The 23261-nt window shown below is 38.3% G+C and overlaps 2 protein-coding genes across 2 annotated transcripts in view; one reads left to right on the top strand and one right to left on the bottom strand.

The window, feature by feature from the left end:
• The window catches only part of LOC148661814 (5'-nucleotidase domain-containing protein 2-like), a 30019-nt gene extending 15744 nt beyond the window's left edge, over positions 1-14275 (top strand). The window contains 2 exon segments of the mRNA XM_088636144.1: positions 8238-8302; positions 8512-14275. Coding sequence (XP_088492270.1) covers positions 8238-8302; positions 8512-8773 — 327 coding nt within the window. The 3' untranslated portion in view covers positions 8774-14275.
• Positions 10730-23261, bottom strand: part of stab1 (stabilin 1) — a 75902-nt gene continuing 63370 nt past the window's right edge. Inside the window, exons 57-69 of the mRNA XM_088636143.1 lie at positions 19485-19589; positions 18878-18985; positions 18581-18774; positions 17449-17593; positions 17217-17350; positions 16869-17031; positions 16053-16159; positions 15473-15592; positions 14857-15009; positions 14341-14445; positions 11831-11989; positions 11409-11522; positions 10730-11064 (exon numbers count right to left, since the gene is read on the bottom strand). Coding sequence (XP_088492269.1) covers positions 11017-11064; positions 11409-11522; positions 11831-11989; positions 14341-14445; positions 14857-15009; positions 15473-15592; positions 16053-16159; positions 16869-17031; positions 17217-17350; positions 17449-17593; positions 18581-18774; positions 18878-18985; positions 19485-19589 — 1655 coding nt within the window. The 3' untranslated portion in view covers positions 10730-11016. The remainder of the gene's footprint in view (positions 11065-11408; positions 11523-11830; positions 11990-14340; positions 14446-14856; positions 15010-15472; positions 15593-16052; positions 16160-16868; positions 17032-17216; positions 17351-17448; positions 17594-18580; positions 18775-18877; positions 18986-19484; positions 19590-23261) is intronic.

Genomic DNA, 23261 nt, shown 5'->3' with positions numbered 1-23261 from the left:
ATTAGTTAAAGTTTCAAAAATCCAATAGATTTCGTTCCACTTCACAATTGTGTCCCACTTGTTGGTGATTCTTCACATAAAATAAGTTTATATCTTTGTTTGAAGCCTGAAATGTGGCAAAAGGTTGAAAAGTTCAAGGGGGCCGAATACTTTCGCAAGGCACTGTATATAGAGCAAAAAGCAATGCAGATAAGCTCTGCCTTGTCTAGTCCCTCGTTCTAAAGTTATTCTATCAGATAAGTACCCATTTATTTTAATTCGTGCTGTTGGTCTATCATATAAGGTTTGAATACCTTTGATCATATTTTCACAAAAACCAAACCTACCTAAGACCCTATAGGGTTATTTCCAACTAACAGAGTCAAAAGCTTTCTCAGCATCTAGGCTCATCAAAGAAGCTTCTAAATTATATTGTTGAATATGGTTCATGATATGCAATGTGCGTCAATGTTATCATGGGTTTGTCTATCTTGAATAAACCCTGTTTGATCATAGTGTATCAAATGAGGGAGAATCTTTTCAATTCTTTTAGCCAGTATTGCTGTATAAATTTAATAATCCACATTAAGGACTGAGATTGGTTTGAACAATCCACAATCTAATCTACAGTATCTTTCCCCTCCAGGGATAACTGAGATAATAGCCTCTTTCTATGATGGGGGGGCATTTTTCCATCAATTAATGCCAAGTTACAAGCAGAAAGAAGATTTGGTATTAATAAGCTCTGAGGCTCGTAATCACTGAATTCATTTCTTCTGGTGTTATCGTCGCTTTTAATATATTATATTGATCTTCTGTAAGAGTTGGTAAACTGAGAGATTCCAAAAAGTATCCATCTTTTCTTCACTTTCTGAATGGGGTTGTGTATATAGTTTTCTGTAATTTATAAAAGTGTTTTGGATTTCTTCCCATTTATATAATACACCATTACATTTCTGGTCTCTTATTTTATATATTGTATTATCGGCCTGTTTTTTTAATTTTCTTGCCAACAGCTTAAGTGATTTTGACCCTGACTCAGAATTTTTGTCTAGTAAATATATATATATTTTCAATTTCCTGTGTATATAAGACATCTATTTTGTTTCTAATCTTCTTTATTTCTTGCATGATTTTTGAATCCTGTTTTACTTGATGTTTTTTCTCTAACTCTTTTAACTTAATATTCAGATTAGATAATTGTAATTGCCTCACCTTCTTATGACTGCTCAGAGCAATAATTTTCCCCCTTATAACCTATAATATGGCTTTAATGTGTCCCATATCATCTCTGGTCCCACTTCCCCATTATCATTCTGCTCCAAAAATATTTGTATTTCTTGTTTTATCTGTGCTTTACATTGTGGATCGTTCAACAGACTGGAGTTAATCCTCCATGTTGTATTTCCACGATTATTACTTAATCGTATGGACAATGACACAGGAAATGGTCTGAAAAATCAATTCTACCAATATAGCAATGTTGAATCCTATGTCTATCTTTCTTGTGTATAAAAAAATAATCAATCCTTGAATAAACTGAATGAGGGAAGGAATAGTGAGTGTAATCTCACCCACTTGGATAGAAATCTCTCCAAAGAGCGATTATTCCCATTACCCCATCAGTACATTAATCCCTTTATGCAATGACTTATTTCTCTGAGAAATATTTGTAGAATCGAGCTTGGGGTTAAGACGCACATTCCAATCACCTCCACAAATCAGTATTCCTTGTGCATTAACCATCAAATAGAACATTTTTTAATAAAAATTTAAATCACGACCAGGTGGGGCATATACATTAAGTAATGTTAGTAATTCCCCTTCCATTTTTCCCAATGCTAATACATATCTCCCCTTCTTATCTTTAACTTCTGTAAACAACTCAAATTGAACCTTTTGAGATATCAGTATAGCCACTCCTCTCCTATGGCCAAATTTATTTGAAGAGAAATAGATTTTTGAGAAACCCATTCTCCTTAATTTCTCATGTTCCAGTACACTCAAATGTATGCAATATGAGCCCCGTCTTTCTTCATTTTAGACAAAATCTTACTTCTCTTAATAGGGTTAAGTACTCCATTAACTATTTTAAGGTCTTGCTTGGACATATTTTATGTAAGTGGTAGAACTTTCAACCTCTCTCCCATAAGACATATGTTTTAAATTGTTAAACATCCTCTTCCCATCTTTTTTTCCTAATAATGCATCATAAACAAAAACATTAACCAAAGACTCTTAAACAAAACTGTATCCATCTCCGTCTCGTTCACAGTACTTTCTTCCAACTGTGGGGTTCTTTTCAAACGAACCCTGTATGGGCTTTTCTTTTTTTCTTTAAAAAGGAAAGTCCGTTAGGGAAGTCCTTCTCCTCTGGAGGAGAGCAAGCAGGCGGCGCGATGGCAAATCCAAACGTATTATAAAAAGATAAAAGAGGGTAACCAGAAAAATAAAAAGTGACTCTAGTCGTAATCACCAGATATATATCCCGACATTTACAAATTCTCTTAAAGATCGCAGGAAACTTATTCCAAAAAAAACTAAACAATTAAATCCCAACTGACTTTTAACAACTCACTGTATCAATTTTCTTCAATCTTGCGAGGGGGATCTCTGCCTGAAACTCTGTATTTCCTCCATATATTGCTTTTTCGAGGACTGGTCTTTCCCAGGGCCACCCTGTCTGCCAGCCTTCTGCCAAGTTAACAGTCACTCGATTTCTTTTTCCAGTGAAGGCGCTGGCGGTATAACTTGTACTTTAAGTCCCCGCTCTGCCATGTCCTTTGTGGCTTCTGCTGCTGAAGGGTATAGGCGGGTTCCATCTTCGTAAAACACCTGTAGCCTCACTGGAAATGGAGTCTAAAATTGTTTTCTGTGATTTCAACACCTTTTTTACTTCAGAATATTCCATACGTTTTTTTAGTACTGTCGGTGGGTAATTATGATCCACATAAAATCGTTTGTTATTACGGAAAAGTTCTTTCTTTTGCCAAGCTTTACGTAACACTTCCTCTTTAACCTTGTAGCTTAAATACTTGGTGACAATGGAGCGCAGTTTGCCGTCAGGGCCTTTAGGTCTTGGCGCTAATGCTCTATGTGCCCTTTCAATTCCCAGTTCCATGCCTTCAGTAAATCAAGATCCCCCTCAGCAAATTTTCAAGGAAGGTGACCATGGAGGAACCCTCCGATTCTCTGAGATTCCGTAAATCCAAATGTTTTCTCGCGATCTTCCTTCCTGGTCTGTTAATTTCGTTTCAAAAGTAATTTGAGTTTCTTTATCATAGTTTCTGCTGTTAAGACCCTTGTTTCCACTCCTTGATCCCTCCCTCTGCCTTATCTAGTCTCTTATTAATCTTGCTCAGCTCCTGTTTAATAGCCGTAAACTGCTCTTTATTGACCCGTCTGAAGTCTCTAAGTTCGTATAATATTTTCTGAAGACTGGTGTCTGCGCCATCTTGTTCAGAACTCGCTGAGCTGCTCTGACTGCAGTCAGAGGTCGCAGTTTCGACATTTTCCAAAGTCAGTAGTTTTCTCCTGACGGTCCCTTCAGCCATAGTTATTATTTTTTCAAATGTAGTGTAGAAAAAAAAAACTTTTTCAGGGCTTTATTACAAAATTGTCGGGCGGTGATCCGTATTATGCTGCCATTCCCGTCCGTATCCTAACCGGAAGTCCAACATGAGGCTTTCTAATATGATTTAGTAATTTGTTCACCAATTGTTCAGCAGTGGTGGTAAAAATGAAGTGTTCTTCACCGGTGCTGTTTATAAGGGATACATATTTTCACTGAAAGATTACAAGATTACTTGTAATCTAAAGGTACAAGTAATAGGTTTATTCCATGCTGAAAAGAGAAAAAACACAACGTTTCGACTGTGGAGCCTTCTTTGGGTGTGAGAAAGACAGGGCAGACAACCAAGATTAAATAGCATAGGAGAACAAAATCTGGGAGAGCAGAGAAGGCGGGAGCAGGGGAGAGTCAGAGAGGCCACTCAGGTGGTGCGAAGTGGAGAGAGGCGAGAGAGGTGTGAAGTTGAAACCTGCATGTGAATAGAGAAGATTACATAAAAAACAAATCTGTCATTGAGAGAAGGGGGAAGGTGTGAACCAAGTTTCAGGATAATTTTTGTTTCTGATGTCTTTCTGCTGTGGGAGTTAAGAAACCCTTCTTTGAGAGATCAGTGTGATCATGGCCTTCTGAGGTGAAATGAGAAACTATGGGCTTGGAGAAATCTTTAATCTTCACAGCCCTAAAATGTTCTCTGAAGCAGTCTCCTAGTCTCCTTTCAGCTTTTCCCAACCTAGATAGCTGGGCATTTCCTGCAAGAGATACAGTAAATGAGGTTGCTAGAGGTACAAGAGGTCGCCTGGGTGATCCTGAATTGTCCCGAGGGGCCTTCCTTGAATAAGTGTGGTAGATTCAATTCAATTCAACTTTATTGTCATTATACTTACACAGGTGCATAGTATAATGAAAAGTGTTAATAACATAACATAAATAACATGTAATCAAGTAATCAGAACTTTGCAAAATTCCACAAACAGAGAAAATATAACAGGACAAAAACAGTGCAAGGTAATTCTTGGAACAGTGCAAAAATAGTATGGTTAAAAATAGAATGGTTAATTAATAAATATTACGACCAGTACAGTTTTACTGGGCTATCGAGGGGACAGTACAATTTCAGCTTACGTGTGTGTAGTTGTGTAGGAGTACAGTCCTTGTGGGTATAGGGAGACGTTAGGAGAGATCATACTATGATGGGAGGGAGTGGGGGCATCACCAACTTGACAGCTCTGGGGAAGAAGGTATTTTGGAGTCTAGATGTGTGCCACTGAAGTGACTGGAACCTTCTGCCAGCTGGTAGGGGAACAAACAAGTTATGACTGGGGTGAGTGGGGTCAGACATAATTTTGGTGGCTTTTTTCAGACTCCTGGTGTTGTATATTTCCTGGATGGTAAGGCACTGCCGATGATGTGTTGGGCAGTTTTGACCACCCGCTGTAGTGCCTTACGGTCAGATGCAGTGCAGTTGCTGTACCAGACTGTGATGCAGCTGGTCAGTAGATATGTACTTATGTAGATATGTACTTGCAGGTGATGCAACGAGCTCTGTTGCAGGGAAAAGTACCTGGTGTGGATGATTGTTGAGGGTGGTCAACGGAGCTATGAACAAGAAGGTTACACAGGTTATGTGGTCGGCGATATGAGATGATGGGGCGGTCAGAAAAGAGGGCCCCAATGGAGGTATTATCCTGTAGGATGGAAAAGTTGTCGTTAATGGTTTTGGGGGTAGAAAGTGTGTTAGGGTGAAAGGGAAGCACCAAAGGAATACGGTTGTTAGGCCGGGGGCTCCTGATCGAGTTGATGGTCCGGGGGCTGTTTTTGGCTCGGATGAGGGTCCTGTCAATAACATGGGTGGGGTATCCTCTGTTTATGGAAAAAGGAGTGCATTTGAGTGCTTGGTTCTGGAAAATCCAAGTCATCACTACAGAGTTGTCGTAACCGAAGGAACTGTGAAAAATGGAGAGTATTTGGTGTTTGGGATGAAATGACCTGTGCAGGAGATAGTTGTATGAATCCGTGGGTTTGTAATAAACCCAAGTAGAGAGTAGGGGATGGTTAGTGGATAGGTTTATGCCTAGAAATGGAAGAGTAGTGGAAGATATGTTATCTACATGGAAGTTGGTGAAGTGATGCAGGAAGTGCTCTAACACTCTAACAGAGCATGTGGCAGCACTGATGCAGTCATTGATGTATCGCTGGACAAAGCCAGTGTAGGAAGTGAAGAAGCGTTCTTCTACCTAGCCAATAAAAATATTGGCATGGCTGGATCACATTCTAGTGACCATGGTGACTCCACTCACCTGTTGGTAAAAAAGGTTATCGGATGAGAAGGCATTGAGTGTGAGATACAAGGGTGTGGATGGGTGGATCGAGCACTATGCGTTTATCCAGCGTGTGCTTGAGGGCTGTAAGACCGTTATTGTCAGGAAAACAGTGTAGAGAGACGTAATATCCATTGTAAAAATGTAGCATTCTGGACCCTGAAACTGGAAATTGTTAAAAATTTGGAGGGTATGGTTAGTGTCCTTGATATATGAAGGGAGCCTTTCAACCAGCTGTCTCATCAGGCAGTCCAGAAGGTGTTGAAACTTGTTTCACACCTTCCCCCTTCACTCAATGACAGACTTGTTTTCGTGTAATCTTCTCTAATCACATGCAGGTTTCGACTTCACACCTCTCTTCACCCCTCTCCACTTCGCACCACCTGAGTGGCCTCTCTGCCTCTCCCCTTCTCCCACCTCCTCCACTCTCCCAACTTTTGTTCTCCTATGCCAGTGGTTCTCAAACTTTTTGGACCAAGGACCACCCCTAATCCAAACAAAGCATCCAAGTACCACCTACAAGTCATCATCTCATAGGAACCCCAGAAATTCTCAATGACCAACATGAGTGTGCGTGCACACACTCACACATACATATAATAAATATTATAATAATAAACTTTGATATAGCGCCTTTAAATGTGGCTTCTCAAAGCGTTTTACAGAAAAAACAACAAATAAAAATAATAAAAAAGCACCATTTCAGTGAGAGGGGTGAGCCTGTTTAGTCGAGCAAAGCAGATGTGAATACATTTTTCGAGCCTTGATACAATTCACAACAGAGTCTAACAGATTTTAAATCGTCAGGCCTTTTCTTGATGGCAAAGGTCTCGCGGTGAATGTTGCAATGCGTCCATTAATTTCTGGAGCAACCTCTTTAATTCGTGCAACTACACCACTATGTCGGCTTGTCATCGCTCTAGCACCATCTGTACAAACTCCGACACATTTTATCCAGTCGATGCCATTCTCTTCGAAAAATTAATTCAGAAGCTGAAATATGCGCTCTCCTGTAGTTCCTGTTGGTAGCGGCTTACATAACAGAAAGTCCTCATGGGACGTACCCTCAAACTCGTATCTAACGTAAATGAGTGAATTGGCCAAATTGACTACAGACTCAGCTAATTGCAGTGAAAAACATCTGCTCATCTTAACGCGCTCTATCAGCGTACTTTTGATATAATTTAAATAATTCTATGAATGACCGTGTCTTTCAGGGGGGGCAGCAGGTCGATCTGTTTAGCAGCCTTTTCTCCGCACATAATGTCAGCTTTTGCCAATGGTAAATAAGGTTCTTCAAAAATAGTGTGGAGCTTACCTGCTTTAGCAATCCGCAAGCTTGCATTTTTCCCCGTTTCCGTTTTTATTTCCGTATTTAAGTTTTTATTTCATGCGCATGGGAGCGAAACGCAGAGACGCTCTGTGTATTTTTCTCAAATTAACTTAGAACAGTTCTTAAATATTTTTCTGTTATGTATCACGCTTTCCTGTGCTCACAAGATTACAAGCATTAGTTGCACGTATTTCTATGCATTCCTGTGTTTACAACATTGGCATTGTTCCAAATCGAGCACATTCTCCTACCTCCCTATTTGCTCGAGATATAGTTTTTTTTTAAATACAATCGGTCACTTCGTCCATAGCATGCATTCCTATAGAGTGGTATAGAATTACAGAGTATCTCTTGTCCACTGAAGTAGTAGCGCGCACTGTATCGCAGTACGTAGGCTGCGTATTCGACACATATTAAAATAGAAAATATGAAAACCATCCCGATTCTTCAGCGCACACAACAAAGTTCTATGGATCATATGGCATACCAGCTGGCGGCGCTCCGCTTACCACTGCTGGTACGCGTACCACAGTTTGAGAACCACTGTCCTATGCTATTTAATCTTAGCTGTCTGCCCTGTCTTTCTCACAACCGAAGAAGGCTCCACAGCCGGAACATTGTGTTTTCCTCTTTTCAGCATGGAAAAAGGCTATTACTTGTTCCTTTGCAGCCTACGCATGCTGGTGCAGCTACCCACCTGAACTACTAGAAAAGGATCTAGCTGGCCTCACCCAGGTTGTTGGTGTTTTCTTGTGCATCTCTTCCCTGGTATCATTGCTGATCTTTATTGCTGCACTTCTGTAACTTCTCTGGAGTCTTTTGGCAGAAAATTTGCAAGGGTGTGACCGCTGACAGGAGAGGACGTGATGGAGCGGGGGCTGTTTTGCATTTGATCTGTCTACATTCTGAATATATTTACAAAAACAAGTGCAACTATGCTGTTTTAGGGCAAACAAAATATACTGTACAATGAAAAAGAGGAGTTTAATCTGTCGTGTTCTCGTCACTCTTCTCACAGTGAGTGTTGTGCTTTCAGGTGCACCGTGATACAGAATTGATAAAAGTCTTACAGGAGTGGATAAAGGAGAGGCAAGAACTAAGGTGAAAATCCTTTTAATTTCTGCACCCTTGCAAGCATTATATATAAGCAAAAAAACTATGTGATCTGGTCATGGTTTGCACAGTAAGGCTTTGGTTAATGTTTAGGATGCACAGGAAGGTCTTATCCTTAGTTTTCATTTAACATTAAGTTAGTTGATGTCAAATATAATTGCTGTTTAGAACATTTTAAAAGAGCCTTTCTTTTCTAGGTCTCTAACAAAGAACCTTTTCAATCGTCAGTTTGGGAGCATTTTCAGGACCTTTCACAACCCCACCTACTTCTCTCGAAGGCTGTGCCAGTTCTCTGACCTCTACATGTCATCCATCAGCTGCCTGCTCAACTATGACCTGCAGTACACCTTCTACCCCTGTCGCACACCCCTGCAGCACGAAGCTCCCCTGTGGATGGACCAGCTATGTACAGGCTGCATGAAGACTCCCTTCTTGGAGGAGATGGTGCACATCCGTTGATAGTGACAACCAGGTAGCATGTTAGGCTGGCAACATTTGGCACCAGTGATACTCTGAACACACTTTCGCTTGTCGTCTCCACTTCTGACTCCTCTTCTGATCACTTCACCACCCTTTCTTCCGTCATGAGGCCTCTGAAACATGTTCCCTGCTAGAAAAGAAATAACCACTTCTCTGGTAAATCACTTTGCTTCCATGACCTGGAGTATAAGGAATGCCATATTGCTATATAGTTCAACTCACTGTTGAGTTTAGATACACGTGCTTTCACAATTTTCACTACAGCAGCTCTGTCTGTCAGTGGTGGTAAGATGGGCATCAAGCTGTGGGAAACAGCTCACATTTCCTCTCCCACAGTTTGACCTTTCTTATGAATCTATTCACCTTGTCATACATGTTCAGGATGTGTGTGTCTTTACCTTGTAGTGATAAGTTGAGTTCATCCAGTTTAGTGAACACATCAGCAAGATATGCCAGATGTGCAACCCACTCTGGGTCCTCAGACAGTGTAGCAAGGGGGTGCAGGTGCTCCTTCAGAAAAGCACATACCTCGGTGTGAAGTTCAAACAGTCTCACTAGGGTTGTGCCACAGGATAGCTACCGGCCATCAGTATGAAGCAATAGGTGCTCATGCGCTAATTCAATGTCTTGACACTGAAACAATCTCTAGCCACAGATGACTGCTGATCTAGGATAAAGCTTTTATTTTTGTTGGGTGTTAATGTTGAGGCTAGTATGAGACAGCCCAGCACAGAGAACAGCTGGTGGACCTGTAATCGCTGCCATTGTGTGGTCATTGGGAGGACACGGGCTGTGTGAGATAGCAATGTAGGGAAGAGTGCAAGGACAGGAGCTGGCGGGAGGCCTCTTTCTCCTTTTAACATCATCAACACTGTTGAAGAGCTTCCTGGTGTGGATGCACTAACAGTTTTCTGATGTCCTCAGGCCTGGAGGGAGTTGACCTTGACACTGAGCTGTTGGAGTCCTGAGAACAGTGTCTGAGATTGACATCAAGGCAATGTCATCTAGACTACAGAGCTCTGAATGTTGTTACAGGTAGTAAGGTCACTTGAAGCAGAGAAAACATGGTCAAGTTAATACCAGTGTCACATAGTGTGTAAACCTCTACTTTAGATAATGTCTTCTGAGTTCAATGATTTTATCAATTGGGATAAATAAATAGAGCTTATTTAGTGTCCAATTTAGCAGATGGCATTCACCTTTTATATTTAGTTTTTTTTCTTCCTACTCAGAACAAGTTTAATAAGCAGGTGATGTTATTACATTTTTGTGCTATACCATTGAGTGACCCTTTGTCTGTGGTCTCCTCATATCCTGCTACAGTATAATCATCCCATACATTTGTAGGTCTAACAGGCGTTTACAGTAGCTGCAAAATTAGCTGCTCACAAGGGTGAAGTGTTTATTCTCATGCTTTGAACCACATCAACGATAACTGTTACAGTACTTGTAGGGTTGTGCTGCTTAAAAAGCAAAAAAAGTTCCTTACTGGAATGAGATAAGTAGTAATCTATAATCCTGTTTTTTATCTTAATACTATGTCTAGGTAGAACTACCTTAGCTTGTTAGCCTTGAATTTACATTCATTATATACAAGCTAAACATTGAAAGTAGAAATTCTTGAATGCTACATACCAAGAGCTTTGATGTGCTCTTACAGATATTAAGCTGCAAACTATGTAGTGAATTCAAAGTTATCTTTAGTGAAAAAAGAAAACTGCCTGATGTTTTTATTCTGCACTTGCATTTGTTTACTGTCTTATTATTTATAAGTGTAATCTTAATTTATCTTTGTTTGACAATATATCTTTATATTGATAAAGAGGTTTGCTTTTGAGCAAAGTGCCCTTTAGATTGTGCAATAGAGCCTCTGCTCAGAATAACATCCCGTTTTTCTAGAATTAATGGAAATATCACCAAAAACTCACACAAGACTATAGAACAGCTTTTATTAAGTGTTTAGTCACTTACATTTATATGTAGTTTGTACGTTCAGCGCTGTTTAGATAAAAGTGCTTTACCAACTAAATCAACTTGTATCACCACTCCTGGGTTAATTAGTGATCTGGTATCTCTTATTTTCCAGCTTATTTCCAGTGATGCCTGATAAACACTGTAGCCAGTGCATTTTATTTTTACTCCAGGAGGTCAAGGCTGTTCTCCTCAGGATGTGCACTCCAACAGGAAACTGAGCAGTGAGCTTGTCCTTGATATTCCTCAGGCTAGTCAAGAATATGGTGTGTGTCTGCAACATCCCCTTCTGGTTCCTCCTGGAAAAAAGTGGTTTTGAAAAGCAATATGCTAGTTACGAACCTCACCTCTTTTCTAAGGAGAAAAACATGTTCATTTCCAACACATTATTTTTTCTAAATCATATTTTAGGAAGATATCAGAAAATGTTTTATGCCACTAAACCTGCTAAGATGCATTTGGCGTTAAATTATAAATGACAGAAAAAGTGTTTTCACTGAGGCTTGCAAAAAGAGGGTACAGCTTATATTGTTTGCAGTTTGCTTTATAAAGGTGCATGTTTTTGAACTACCAATTAGAGTAATCAGATAAGTGGCTTTTGTGTTTCCTTTTTTTCTTAGTAAGAAATAAGAATTAAACTTACAGCAAATGGCTCTGCAAATGAGTTGTATCCACTATAGAGGGGGTTGGGAATGGACACCAGTGCTGGATTCTCTTCTCTTCCCGTGGACAAGCTGTCATCATCATCCTCATCACTCTGATTGTTGCAAAGTTCAGGGTTAATATTAGTCAGTGAGGACCAACAACTAAACACACATTCAGGGTTAGAGTTCCAGTCAGTTTAAACCAGTTAGTTAAAGAATTATTTATTGGACTCTAAATTCAGTATATACTGTATTCTAAAAGAAGGCATACGTCAAAGCAGATATTTGAATATACTGTGCAGTTAAATTAGCAGCTCTCTTAACACATTAAAAGCAAGTCTTTGACAGATTTTCAGTTTAATAGTAGAAGAACTGATCTATCAAAATCAGTTTGGTGGTTTAGAAGATGTTAATTGCAAACCTTGAAATAGTGAAACTGGAATCCATCGTTCTTGTGTTTAAAATAATAGTACAGAAGACCTCCAACAATTACAGTGAAAAGGACCACACCCAGAACAGCGGCCACAGCGGGACCAGGAGACTTGGACTGAGTCTGAGGGTCTTCTGTGTTGGCCAGAGGCTGTAAAAACAATTACATGTTCTTTACTGTGATGGTCAGGAGTTGATTTGATATGGATGGTTCATTAAGAAGTGTTTAGGTCCCATAAGATTATGTAACATTTATGCTCCCCATGCCTCATAAAATGAGCTTAAGAATATACAGTGTATATATATACAGTCTCCATTGCTATTCTTACCCCTAATGAAATAGAAATGAAAATAATTAAATGGAACTGAAAACATTACAAAAAAATCTACTGAATGGAAAATGTCTTACTTAAAAGACTTTAAAAATGTTATGCTGTAATCTCTGTAGCACAGCACAAGCAAGGTCATTGTTATCACTGTAACTGTGTTATCGCCGTAGCTATTGAAATAATGACAGTGTATGACTTGGCAGCACTCCTTATTTCCTAACAGAAAAAAGAAACGGAAAAACTATTTTGATTTCTACATCAGTCTTTCACCCATTTCACCCACAAGCTGATTTAATAACCTTGTTTCAGTGTGGTTTGTTAATTTTTGTGCATCTCTCTCTTATAGCTGTTAGCTCCTCAGGCTGCTACTCTGCTCTGCTCTCCTGCAGAGTCCTGTTCACTTACCTTCTACCTTCATAACTGGTCAAGGGACCACAAGGAATTTATAAGGAGGGACAAAGCTCTAGACAGAAATGCTCTACATGCTTCAGATTATTTGGTTTTTGTTTGTGAACAACCATCTTGAGTATGAATCACAAATGGATTAAAGGTTGGCTGTTGAGATTGCCTTTGGAGACTATTTATTTATTTGGAAGTAGTTTAGCTTTCTTGTTCACAGCTCCCTTGACTCCCTCAACAATCATCCACACCAGGTACATTCCCCTGCAACAGAGCTCGTTGCATCACCTGCAAGTACACATCTAACACCACACTCATTCAAGGCCCCTCGGGACAATTTTGGATCACCCAGGCGAACCTCTTGTACCTCCAGCAACCTCATTTACTGTATCTCTTGCAGGAAATGCCGAGTTATCTACGTTGGGGAAAGCAGAAAAGGAGACTAGGAGACTGCTTCAGAGAACATGTCAGGGCTGTGAAGATTAAAGATTTCTCTAAGTCCATAGTTTCTCATTTCATCTCAGACGGCCCTGATCACACTGATCTCTCTGCGTTCTCAAAGAAGGTCTCTTAACTTTCATAGCAGAGAGACATCAAAAACAGAAATTATCCTGAAACTTGGTTCACACCTTCCCCCTTCTCTCAATGACAGACTTGTTTTCGTGTAATCTTCTCTATTCACATGCAGGTTTCGACTTCACACCTCTCTTCACCACTCTCCACTTCGCACCACCTGTGTGTGGCCTCTCTGCCTTTCTCCTGTTCCCACATCCTCCACTGCCGTGTCTTTCTCACACCCGAAGAAGGCTCCACAGCCGAAACATTATTTCTTTCTTCTCTTTTCAGCATGGAATAAACCTATTACTTGTTCATTATTTATTTATTTGTTTATTTATTTATGTGTGCAGTTAAAACATATTTATCTATTTGGATCATAGTTCCATTGGAATGTCCATTTTTGGCCCAGCTTGACCTGGTGTTGAAGTTCATGATCCGCCCTTATATTAAGCATTAGCATTGAGAATAAACATTAAATTTAATTTTCATTTTGCATTTACTGATCATGACATGTTGATTGTTCATGATTGTTACACTAAATTCAATTGAATTGATTTGTTGCATTTGTGAATCTAAATTAAAATTTTGGATTGTGTTTCTGATGCTGTGTTGCACTGAGTAAAGAAAATTCAAAAAGTTGAAATAGTACAAAACTGCTTTGCAAGCATTAATGAACTTAGTTTAAAATAAAAGTGGTGATGTTTATTTTGTATTCAATTTGCACTTGGATTGCATGTTTAAATGTTTCTTTTGTTATGTATTTTTCTAATCAGTCTACATATATACAGTAGTTACTAAGGGTTTTTAAATATATTTTTATATATATTTTAATGTTGGATTGTTTTGGTTTTGGATCATTTACTGAGTTATATAATTACGTAATCAGTACATCTGCCTTGCACTGCCCTTGTTTTCAAAGTTACAGAGCCTCTGTAGTTAGCAGTGGATTCAGCAGTATCATTAGCACAAAGATCACATGGTGACATTGCAAAAATGTTGGAATGATTCATACAGCACATACATTGTACAGGTATGCTATGCGTGCACAGGGTACCAAATTGGATTTGAGGTAAAGTACACTATGCATGGTTTCATTTCTGTAAAGGATTGTACTGCATATAATAAACAATAAATACAAGATATGGAACCTATTTAACGTTTTTACTTCTTCATGTGCATATTTTTGGAATCTATTGAAAATACCAACAATACTCACTGGTACAGGTGGTGCCCTCAGTGGCTTTTCAATTACATGGATGATTCCATTGGTAGCTGGGATATCCCACTCTATGATCAGCTGTTCATTTATCAGTTTGGACCCCTATAGACAAAAGACAGCTTCATAGTAACACTTCACTAAATTATCATCTGCTTTGATTACCTGAATGCATGTTTAAAAAACTTATAATATTCTTTCCTAAGACAGAAGGTGCAGTTTGTTGCTCATCGTAGCGTGGCATTGTAATAAACTAACCGGCTACGACCAGCCAGCAGTATAACAGATTTAATAGTGTTGTTCTGGTATTTTTGTCATCATTTATTAGCTTTGAGTTTAGCTTTGAATTTTTAATATTGAAGTTTTAATATGTCTATAGATACAATTTTCAAAAACGAAAAAACCTTGTCACGTAACAATACACTCAAAACTTATTAAGAAATTATTAGTTTATACTCTTGCATGGAAGTTCTGTCCCCTGTGCAGACAAAAAGAGGAATGCACAGTGATACTTACATTTGTGAGTGATCTGCCTATGAGGCTAGTATCTGCCACAGAGAGGTTGTAACCCAGTCTAGAAGGTATGACTTTGCCATGGGATAGGTCAGCATAGAAAGTGAAGCTGTTGTTAACAGAGACATGATACTCCAGGTCCCTCCAGGATAATGTCTAGAAAAATATTTCACATTGTCAAAGTATTCATCATAAACCTTCAGAGTAGCCCTCTGACCTCCCAGGATGAGGCTATGGTATTTTCCTCTTCAGTGAATTTTTGCACTGTGATCAGTGCAGTCACTTAGTGACTTGGTGTGTTAAAAGAAAAACCACAAGTTCCCCTCCCAAATGATAGCTGGAGTGTGGTGAGCGCACTGGCAAACTTTGGCTACCGTTGCATCACCCTGGTGGGGCTACACATTGGTGATGGTAGAGGAGAGTCCCCTTTGCCTGTAAAGCACTTTGAGTGGAGTGTCCAAACAAAGTGTCATAAACGTTTAATAATACAAATTTATTATTATTAATAATTTTTTATTTCAAAAGCTATCAGAGATCTGAACTTTGATTGCAGGATTGAATCCAGCTGTTATTTAATCCAGTCAATGTCCATCCTTAAAAGCTACACCAAATAAGTTACCTCATTTCCTCCAAATCCAGAATTTGCAGGTACAAACAAGGTTTCAAATATAGATGCATTGGAAAGAAAATTAATAAACTCGTCTCCCTTTACAGATGAATTGGCATACTCCAACAATTTCTAGAAAAAAACACAAGAAGAAATTAAGGACTGGAACTTTCAACATCCTTTTTACATAGCCTTATAGACATGGGTATTTAAGTAATACAATAATTGTGCTATCTATTTCTACCTAAATGGTAATCCATGTGCTCCTATCCACCTACTTTCTAACCACTTTTTCAAATTCAGGGTTTCGGGGGAGCCAGAGTTTATCATGGCAAGCAGACATAGACATGCACATACTCATACCTGGGTCAGTTTTTCCAGAAGCCATTTAATTTACTAGTATTTATTTGACTGTGGGAGGAAACCGGAGCACTCATAGGAAACCCATGCAAACATGGGGAGAACATATAAACCTCCACACAGACGACCCCCCAGGTCTAGAATTAAGCCTATGGTCCCAGAAGTGCAAGGCAGCACATTACAAACATTACAAACATTACAAACATTACAAACAGTAAAGATGAATACTCACAGAATAAAACAGTGAAAAATTAGCTTGGGTAGCCACTACATTCAGAAAGTTTCCATTGCAGAAATCTCCATCACCTATGTATCCATTTCTACAAACACATTTCACCTCTGGAAAAAAAGAGTATAGTGATTTACATTTCACTCTGCACTTGGAAAAGCCTGAAGGTTAGATTTAAATATCGATATTTTCTTCTAGCAAAAGTAAGTTTATTCGTTTTATTATTCTTAGAAAAAGGTAACCCAAACAAAGGCATGGATGAAATAAAAATTTGAAACCACACACCATTCTGAAACAAACTCGCTGATTAATGGTTGATGTCCGTTGAGTAGATGAAAGAGGTCTTTAATAAACTAAATCTGCCACCAAATACCAGCTTCACAGTTGGCATTTGGCAGGACAAAATTCTGGGCCCTTGCTTTGAGCTTATGAAGCACAAACCGAACAAATGTGCTTTTACAATACCATTTTTTTACCACTGTAGCAATTGTTTTGTGCGCAGTGTGCTTCTATATTTTCAGAAAAGGACAGCATGTTAGTACTGCCCCTGGTGGCATTAAAGTGATTACAAAGCACATTTGTGAGAATATACCCATATCATTCAAGATTTGCATTAATAATAATTTCCAGTTTCAAAAAAGACTAGGTCATACTTTAGTTCCACTTACTATACATGCATAAGTAAGGTTTAATGTTTGACACTAATAAATTTTAATACCACAGAATAGGCAGTAGTCCTTCTAGTTCAGATTTTTGTAAAGAGTTTTTATCTTCCTGTTATTCCTAATGAATTATGAGAACAAAATAACTTTCCAATACCTTTAAGTCTGAAGCAGAAAGCATCATACTTGTTTGATTCAACTGGATCTTTGTACTCAACTATTCCCACATGGTTATTGCCACATTTGACAGAAGGGAATGTGACTGGATACCCAACACGTGTGCCGTCTATCCAGCCAGCAGTGCATAAATGGAAACCAAGCTTGGAGTAAAAAGAAGATAATTTCACACTGCGTTAAAAAAATGTTTGAGATGGGCAAAACAAAATTAACAATTTTGGTGTATAACTTCCTCTAAAACAATAGTGTGAAGCACACAAAAGAGACAGAAAAGCATTGTGACTAAAGAATCATGTGATACATGACATATTTAAATGCATTAATTTACCTGCTGTGCTGCAGACATTTGAGAAAATGTTGCTAATGTAGCTCCTTCAGCCTGGCATGCAGCCTTAGCTTCAGTGTAGTTTAATTTGTACTTTCCTGCAGTAGATCTTAAGTGAAACACCCCAGCAGTTCTTTCTAAAACAAAGATAATTTCAGATCAGAAAAGTCAAGACCTTGGGACAGAAATAGGCTTATCAGAAAAATTCCCATATTTTTAGGCAGTGATTCCTCACCGTGAAAATGCACATCAGTGCAGGTGGCTTCAGGGTGGCACCCTCCATTCTCCTCCTCACACCGATCAACAGGTGGAACAGCCTTTTCCAAGCACTGAATGCCATTTCCCACATAACCTACATTACATTCACATCTTCTCTCATTCTGTAAAACAAGACAGGCACAGAAGTGAAGCTTCTAGGGGATTAGTCAACAGGGATTTCAAAAAGGTACTCTAGGTCTTGCTTAGAGATCTTTCAACAATCAATTGCAGTTCAATCGATTGCAATATACAGTAAGCTGTTTGCACCTGTACCTGTGTCAGTAGTTACGTCTTTTGTTAAGTTTCACCCATATAGATTTTGAAATGTATCCTCTTATTTCAGTACTGTAGCTTGCAGATTATTTTTTATATATTGCCTGAACCCAGTTTACATTCATTCTTGTGATTCTCCCCCAGCTATGTTTCAGTTCCTCCTAAATATCAGAACTACTGTACATGTTATACATTCTTGCATTCATCTTTTAAAACCAAACTTATTCGATGTGTCGTTTGATTTATATTTGCTGTTAGTATTGTCCGGGTTTTCCTGATCTCAACAGAACTGACATATTTTAAGCTTCCATTTCCCTACTTTAAATACTTCTCAGCTACTTTACACATACTCTTCCCCTGGAAATCAGTGTTCATATGCACCCTGTCCTGCTTCTACAGGTCTTGATACCCCCAATGCCTCTAAAACTTAACACCACCTTTTACACCTTTATTCTTTAGACCACATGTTAAATCTCCATATTTCAACTTGCTGCAATGGGCAAGTCAAACTGATCAAATCCCTGAGAAGACACTTTAGATTTTCGGCTCCTAACTTTACAAGCACTGTTGTACATATTATCTAAACAAAAAGAAAAACAAACTGTGAAAAGTTTATTTGCACTAATTCTATGCTTATTAAATGTTGCTAGATAATTTAAATGAAAATGTGGCTTCTTAACACTACTTACTGTATGTGTTCAGTTAGTATGTTCAGTTCAATGTAGTAAAGAGTTATTTGAATTAACTGTGTGATTTATTCTAGAAAGTTAGTATTAAACTGTTTCTGTAAATCATATGCTGAAACCATTGCCAATGTCCCACACTGAATCGCTTACAGGACCAGTGAAAATGCACGTAGCAAAATCATCACATCCACCATTGTCCTCCTCCACACATCTGTTAATAGCCGAACAGGAGTAGCCGTCCCCAGTATAGCCCAGCTTGCACAAGCATGTGACATTGACATCTATCTGAGTGCAGTCAGCATGCTCATGGCACACTCCACTGTTATCGCTGCAGAAATCTGGAGCTGTTCATAAAACAAAAACAAAGGTGTCTTTAGCGCATTTTTTCTTCTTTCATTTCCTAATGAAATGCTTGCTTTAAAGTAGAAAATTAAAACACAGTCTTACCAGTGCAGTTTCTCCCATCCCCCTCATATAATGTATCACAAACACAAATGTTTCCAGGTTGGCAAACTGCATTAGGATCGCATTTGGGTTCACAAATAGGCTTCATTCCTACAAATTATTTAAAAGAAAAGACTTAAACATTTAAAATGCATTCCAATCTTTATTTATTAAATAATAAAATGTGTTCCACCACTGCCTCTCCATTGAAGCAACTATGCTGATCTACAAGCATAATAATAGCTCCTTAACCAACTATACAAAATCCCCACACCAGCTGGAACGGTCTCTTTTACTATTATTTCACTCTTGGTAAGTTAATGACTTCCTAAATTTAAAATTCAAACACCTACTTCGATTTATAGAGAAAATACAGAGATGATTTTTGGCAGAGAGTTTATGTTAACACAACTTTATTGTATATTTCTTGCAACAACCCGTCTGTATTTATATTATGTTATATTGTGTCGCTAGTAGTTTCTACTGCTTTTATGATCTGTCGCTTTTGACTAAACATCCTGAGAAAAGATTTAGCTGCAGAACATCTCAGCAGACACGCCTTACTTCCTATTCAGTAGAGCAGAATTACACACCCTATTTGTCTCCTTACCCAGTTTGATCTCACATCGGTCCCCAGTCCATCCCTCTTGGCAAAAGCAGCTTCCATCCCCCTCAAGGCCTTCATCACACTTGCCATTTTCAGCACATGTACATTCTGAGACCATGAAAACCATTTGGTTAGGTACACAAGCGCTCTTGATGGGTCCGTAGCTTTCTGAATGAAAAGGCTGGAGAATCTGTGCATGCAGGCATCCAGTGTAATGGTCATCTACTGAACTACGTGAGCTGACAGTTTGTACAACCTGATGCTTCATTTATCTTTGTAGGTAGAACGTCTTTTGGTTCCTTCTTTTTATTGACTCAGCTTACACTTCCCCATTCCTTACCTCAGGTGGCTATTGTAAATGAGTCATTTGTGCTTGGATGCACTCACCATACACAAACATTAATAATATCTCACACCATTATATATGATATATCTTACACCATGAAATATTGAAAATATTTCTGGTTGAGTCCTATAAAAAAGAAGAGTGAGACTAAATGACCTTCTGACAGGGATGTGTGCTTAAGCCAAGGCTCATTTCAAGCTGTTCACTTAAATACATTTATAAAAGTATTCACAGCAGTCAATTGTTTTTAACTCATAATGATATTTTTGATAGAAACTGAGAATGATAATGTTGTTTTGATTAGACAAACCATGAGAGATGACCTGGAAGACACTCATACTACGAAGACAAACTCCTTGGAACTTGGACATTTTGACACTTGGACAAATAAACCTCAAGTAACAGGATTAAAAGATTTAAGGAAGATTTTCACACTGTATTTCTACAGTAAGGTCAAACAAAAGGATAGAATCAGCCTGAATCAGGGGTGCTATCATAGTGGATGCCTTCCTGGGAGAATTGTCATGCTTAAGCATAGAAAAGGTGCACAGACTGTGCAGCTCTACAAAGAATAATAAAGTGAACTGTCATCTGCTGATATTCAATCCACTTATAGTGACAGATCACATTATTAGGGGAAACTGTTGTCACTGTAGGACATGGTAAAACCAGTAATACTCAAAGGAATCCACATCAATCAGGAAGAGGTTAGTGACAGAGGGGCTGAAAGTTTTCTTGAGCTGCTACACTCAAAATATCTAAATCAATTTTCCTAAAGAAAATGATGTTCTTGTTGTCATGAGAGGCTGGAACTTTTGTGATCTAGATGGAAGCCCATTTCATTGTTTTTTTTACATGAATATTTATCTATTTAGAAACATTTAGAAAGGTATTTTGAGTGAAGGTGTAACACAAGTATCCTACATCTGGGTTTAGCAACATGAAAGGGAATGGGGGTCTTAGCTAATTATGACTCTTGGTTAACAGTGCAAGGCTGACCAAACTACCTAACTTTCTGACCTTTTTTATACTATATATGTGAGGGAATTTACTAAAAGTTTGTATTATATCTTGTTAGCTATGTATCTTTTTACTTAGATTTTACTAAATCCGTCCCAGCATGTCTGGTCTCAAGAAATAACATAGCCATATGGGGTCTTTACGCATAGCTGGCATAGTTCTCAGGGAAATGACCAGTGACCTCTCCTGGAACAAATGGTCTATTCAGCAGAAGGGGCTGCTTGTCACGCAAGCTGGCAGTAAAGAAAATATATGTACTGGTCAGCTTTCTAGGATGACCATATAAAGCCACAATGCAAGCAGAGAGTCATGTGGGAGTGTATCTTGTATCATTTGTTTCACTGTATAAAGAGCACTGTAAGCATTGTCTTTTAAGTCTTGTGTCCCAACGCAAGACTTCCATATGCATATGAAATAAAGACGAAATAAACACACAAACTCTCAGCTGATGAACTTTTTTTTTTCGTTAACAAACTGTTACTGACCAATTATAAATGTATGTTTTTGTATGGAAAATTAGCTCATCTTCAAGAACAAAATTCAATTGCTGTCCTTAGGAAAGTGAGTGAGAGACAAGGTTAACCCAATACTTTTGTCTGTCCTCCTTTCTTTATTACAATAAAAAAATCTCCACCTTGATTTACCAGAGTTGTATGGTTTACTGAGAAAAGGGTAAAGCAGGTATGTAATTTACTATATGAAAGTAAATTTATTTAACTATATTGAACCTAAGATTCTTTCTCTGTTTCTAAGGTTTTTTTATTCTAATGTGTTTATTTCAGAGGTCCTAGAAATTTTGATATATAGTTCTTTTTATAATTAAGTCAGTCTATGAGTCGCTGCTTAAAAGTGTTTTAACCACATGGTTGATCAGAAAACTGTTACTAAAAATGTAAAGATCTCTTGTCAAGCTGTAACTCTATCTCAAATATTGTTTAGCTGTATGGTGGCATGCTTGTTACCAAAATGGAGTCACACATTGTTAAGGCATTTTGGTCGGATCAGTTTTATGAAAGGCAGATTAGATTCCAGTGATATTCAGTGTGTTCATTTAGATTTTTAAATTTGGCTCTGGATATACTTTATTAACACAGCACAAACGCTATATAACACACATCTACAGTTTTATGCGAAAGTTTGGGGACCCCTTGCCAAATTAACATGTTTTGTTGATCTTCTAGGTGAAAAGAAGTTAACACCACCTCTGCAGCAAACACACTTAAACTTGACATATTTCTGCAAATATTAATGCACCCTTCCACTAGTGTTATTTTTTTTGTAAGGTCTCATAACTTAATTGACTCATTAAGCCTTAATCAAAGTCAGGTGATGACAATTCCAGAGCTTAATGAATTCTCTGACTCGTCAAACCACTCAGGGTGTTGTGCTTACACTCAACACCAGGGGCTCTTCTAAGCAGCTGACTGAGGATCAGAAAATAAAGATGATTGACTCTTACAAAGCAGAGGAAGGCTATAAAAAATATCTAAATGCTTCCTGCTTGCGATTTCCACTGTCCAAAATGTCATTAAGAAATTGAAGTGAAGGGGAAATGTCAATATTTTTAATATTATTCATTATATATTATTGAATATTATTCAACAATATTCAAGTTAGCTGGCTACAAGAAACGTTTGGAGGTTGTGATTTCTGCCAAAGGTGGTGTTACTAAGTACTGATTGATAGGGTGCCCAAACTTTTTCACATGCCACATTTACTATTTTTTTTGTTATCTGTTAAATTCAGCAAATAAATAGTAACTCCATTAATATTTGCAGAAATATGTCAAGTTTAGGTTTATTCACTGCGGAGGTTGTGTTAACTTCTTTTGACTTAGAAAATCAACAAAACATGAAATTTGGCCAGGGGTGCCCAAACTTCAGGAGTCCAGACAAGGATGTCCTCTGTCTTCAAACTATTTACTATCACCAAACTATTTACAATGCTGAGAATTCAACTATCTAGCTTATTCTGTTGCAAGGACCTTATCCAGCTGATTCTTGAAAACAAGCCCATTTACTTCAGCATCATGGCTGGGTAACTCACTCCATACTCCCAAACATAACACTGTTGGATAAAGAGGAAGGATCACAGCTAGTGGTTACTTGAAATATGGCAGGGTATCAGCTTCAACAAAATGGTTAATGTCGCACACTCCCACAAACCTTTGTCTCTGGTTTGTGTTTCACTGTTGATACTAAACAAGTTCACTGGGGTTGGCTCACAATGTTTTTGCACTGATTTTGGATACCTGAACCAGGTCCACTCATACTTCTCTGATCAATACTAAAAAGGTTCACAGCTGCTGTTACTGCAGGATTTTGATCATGAGTAGCTAGTATTTTAATTAATAATAACTGACGATTCACTATACATGTAAATACACTGAGCTGAGACTGCTACGGCCACAGAGT

The sequence above is a fragment of the Lepisosteus platostomus genome, chromosome 6, assembly GCF_059453375.1.
Source record: "Lepisosteus platostomus isolate fLepPlt1 chromosome 6, fLepPlt1.hap1, whole genome shotgun sequence".
Taxonomy (NCBI): domain Eukaryota; kingdom Metazoa; phylum Chordata; class Actinopteri; order Semionotiformes; family Lepisosteidae; genus Lepisosteus; species Lepisosteus platostomus.
The sequence above is the reverse complement of the archived record's forward strand: the minus strand, read 5'-3'. Positions and strand labels throughout refer to the sequence as shown.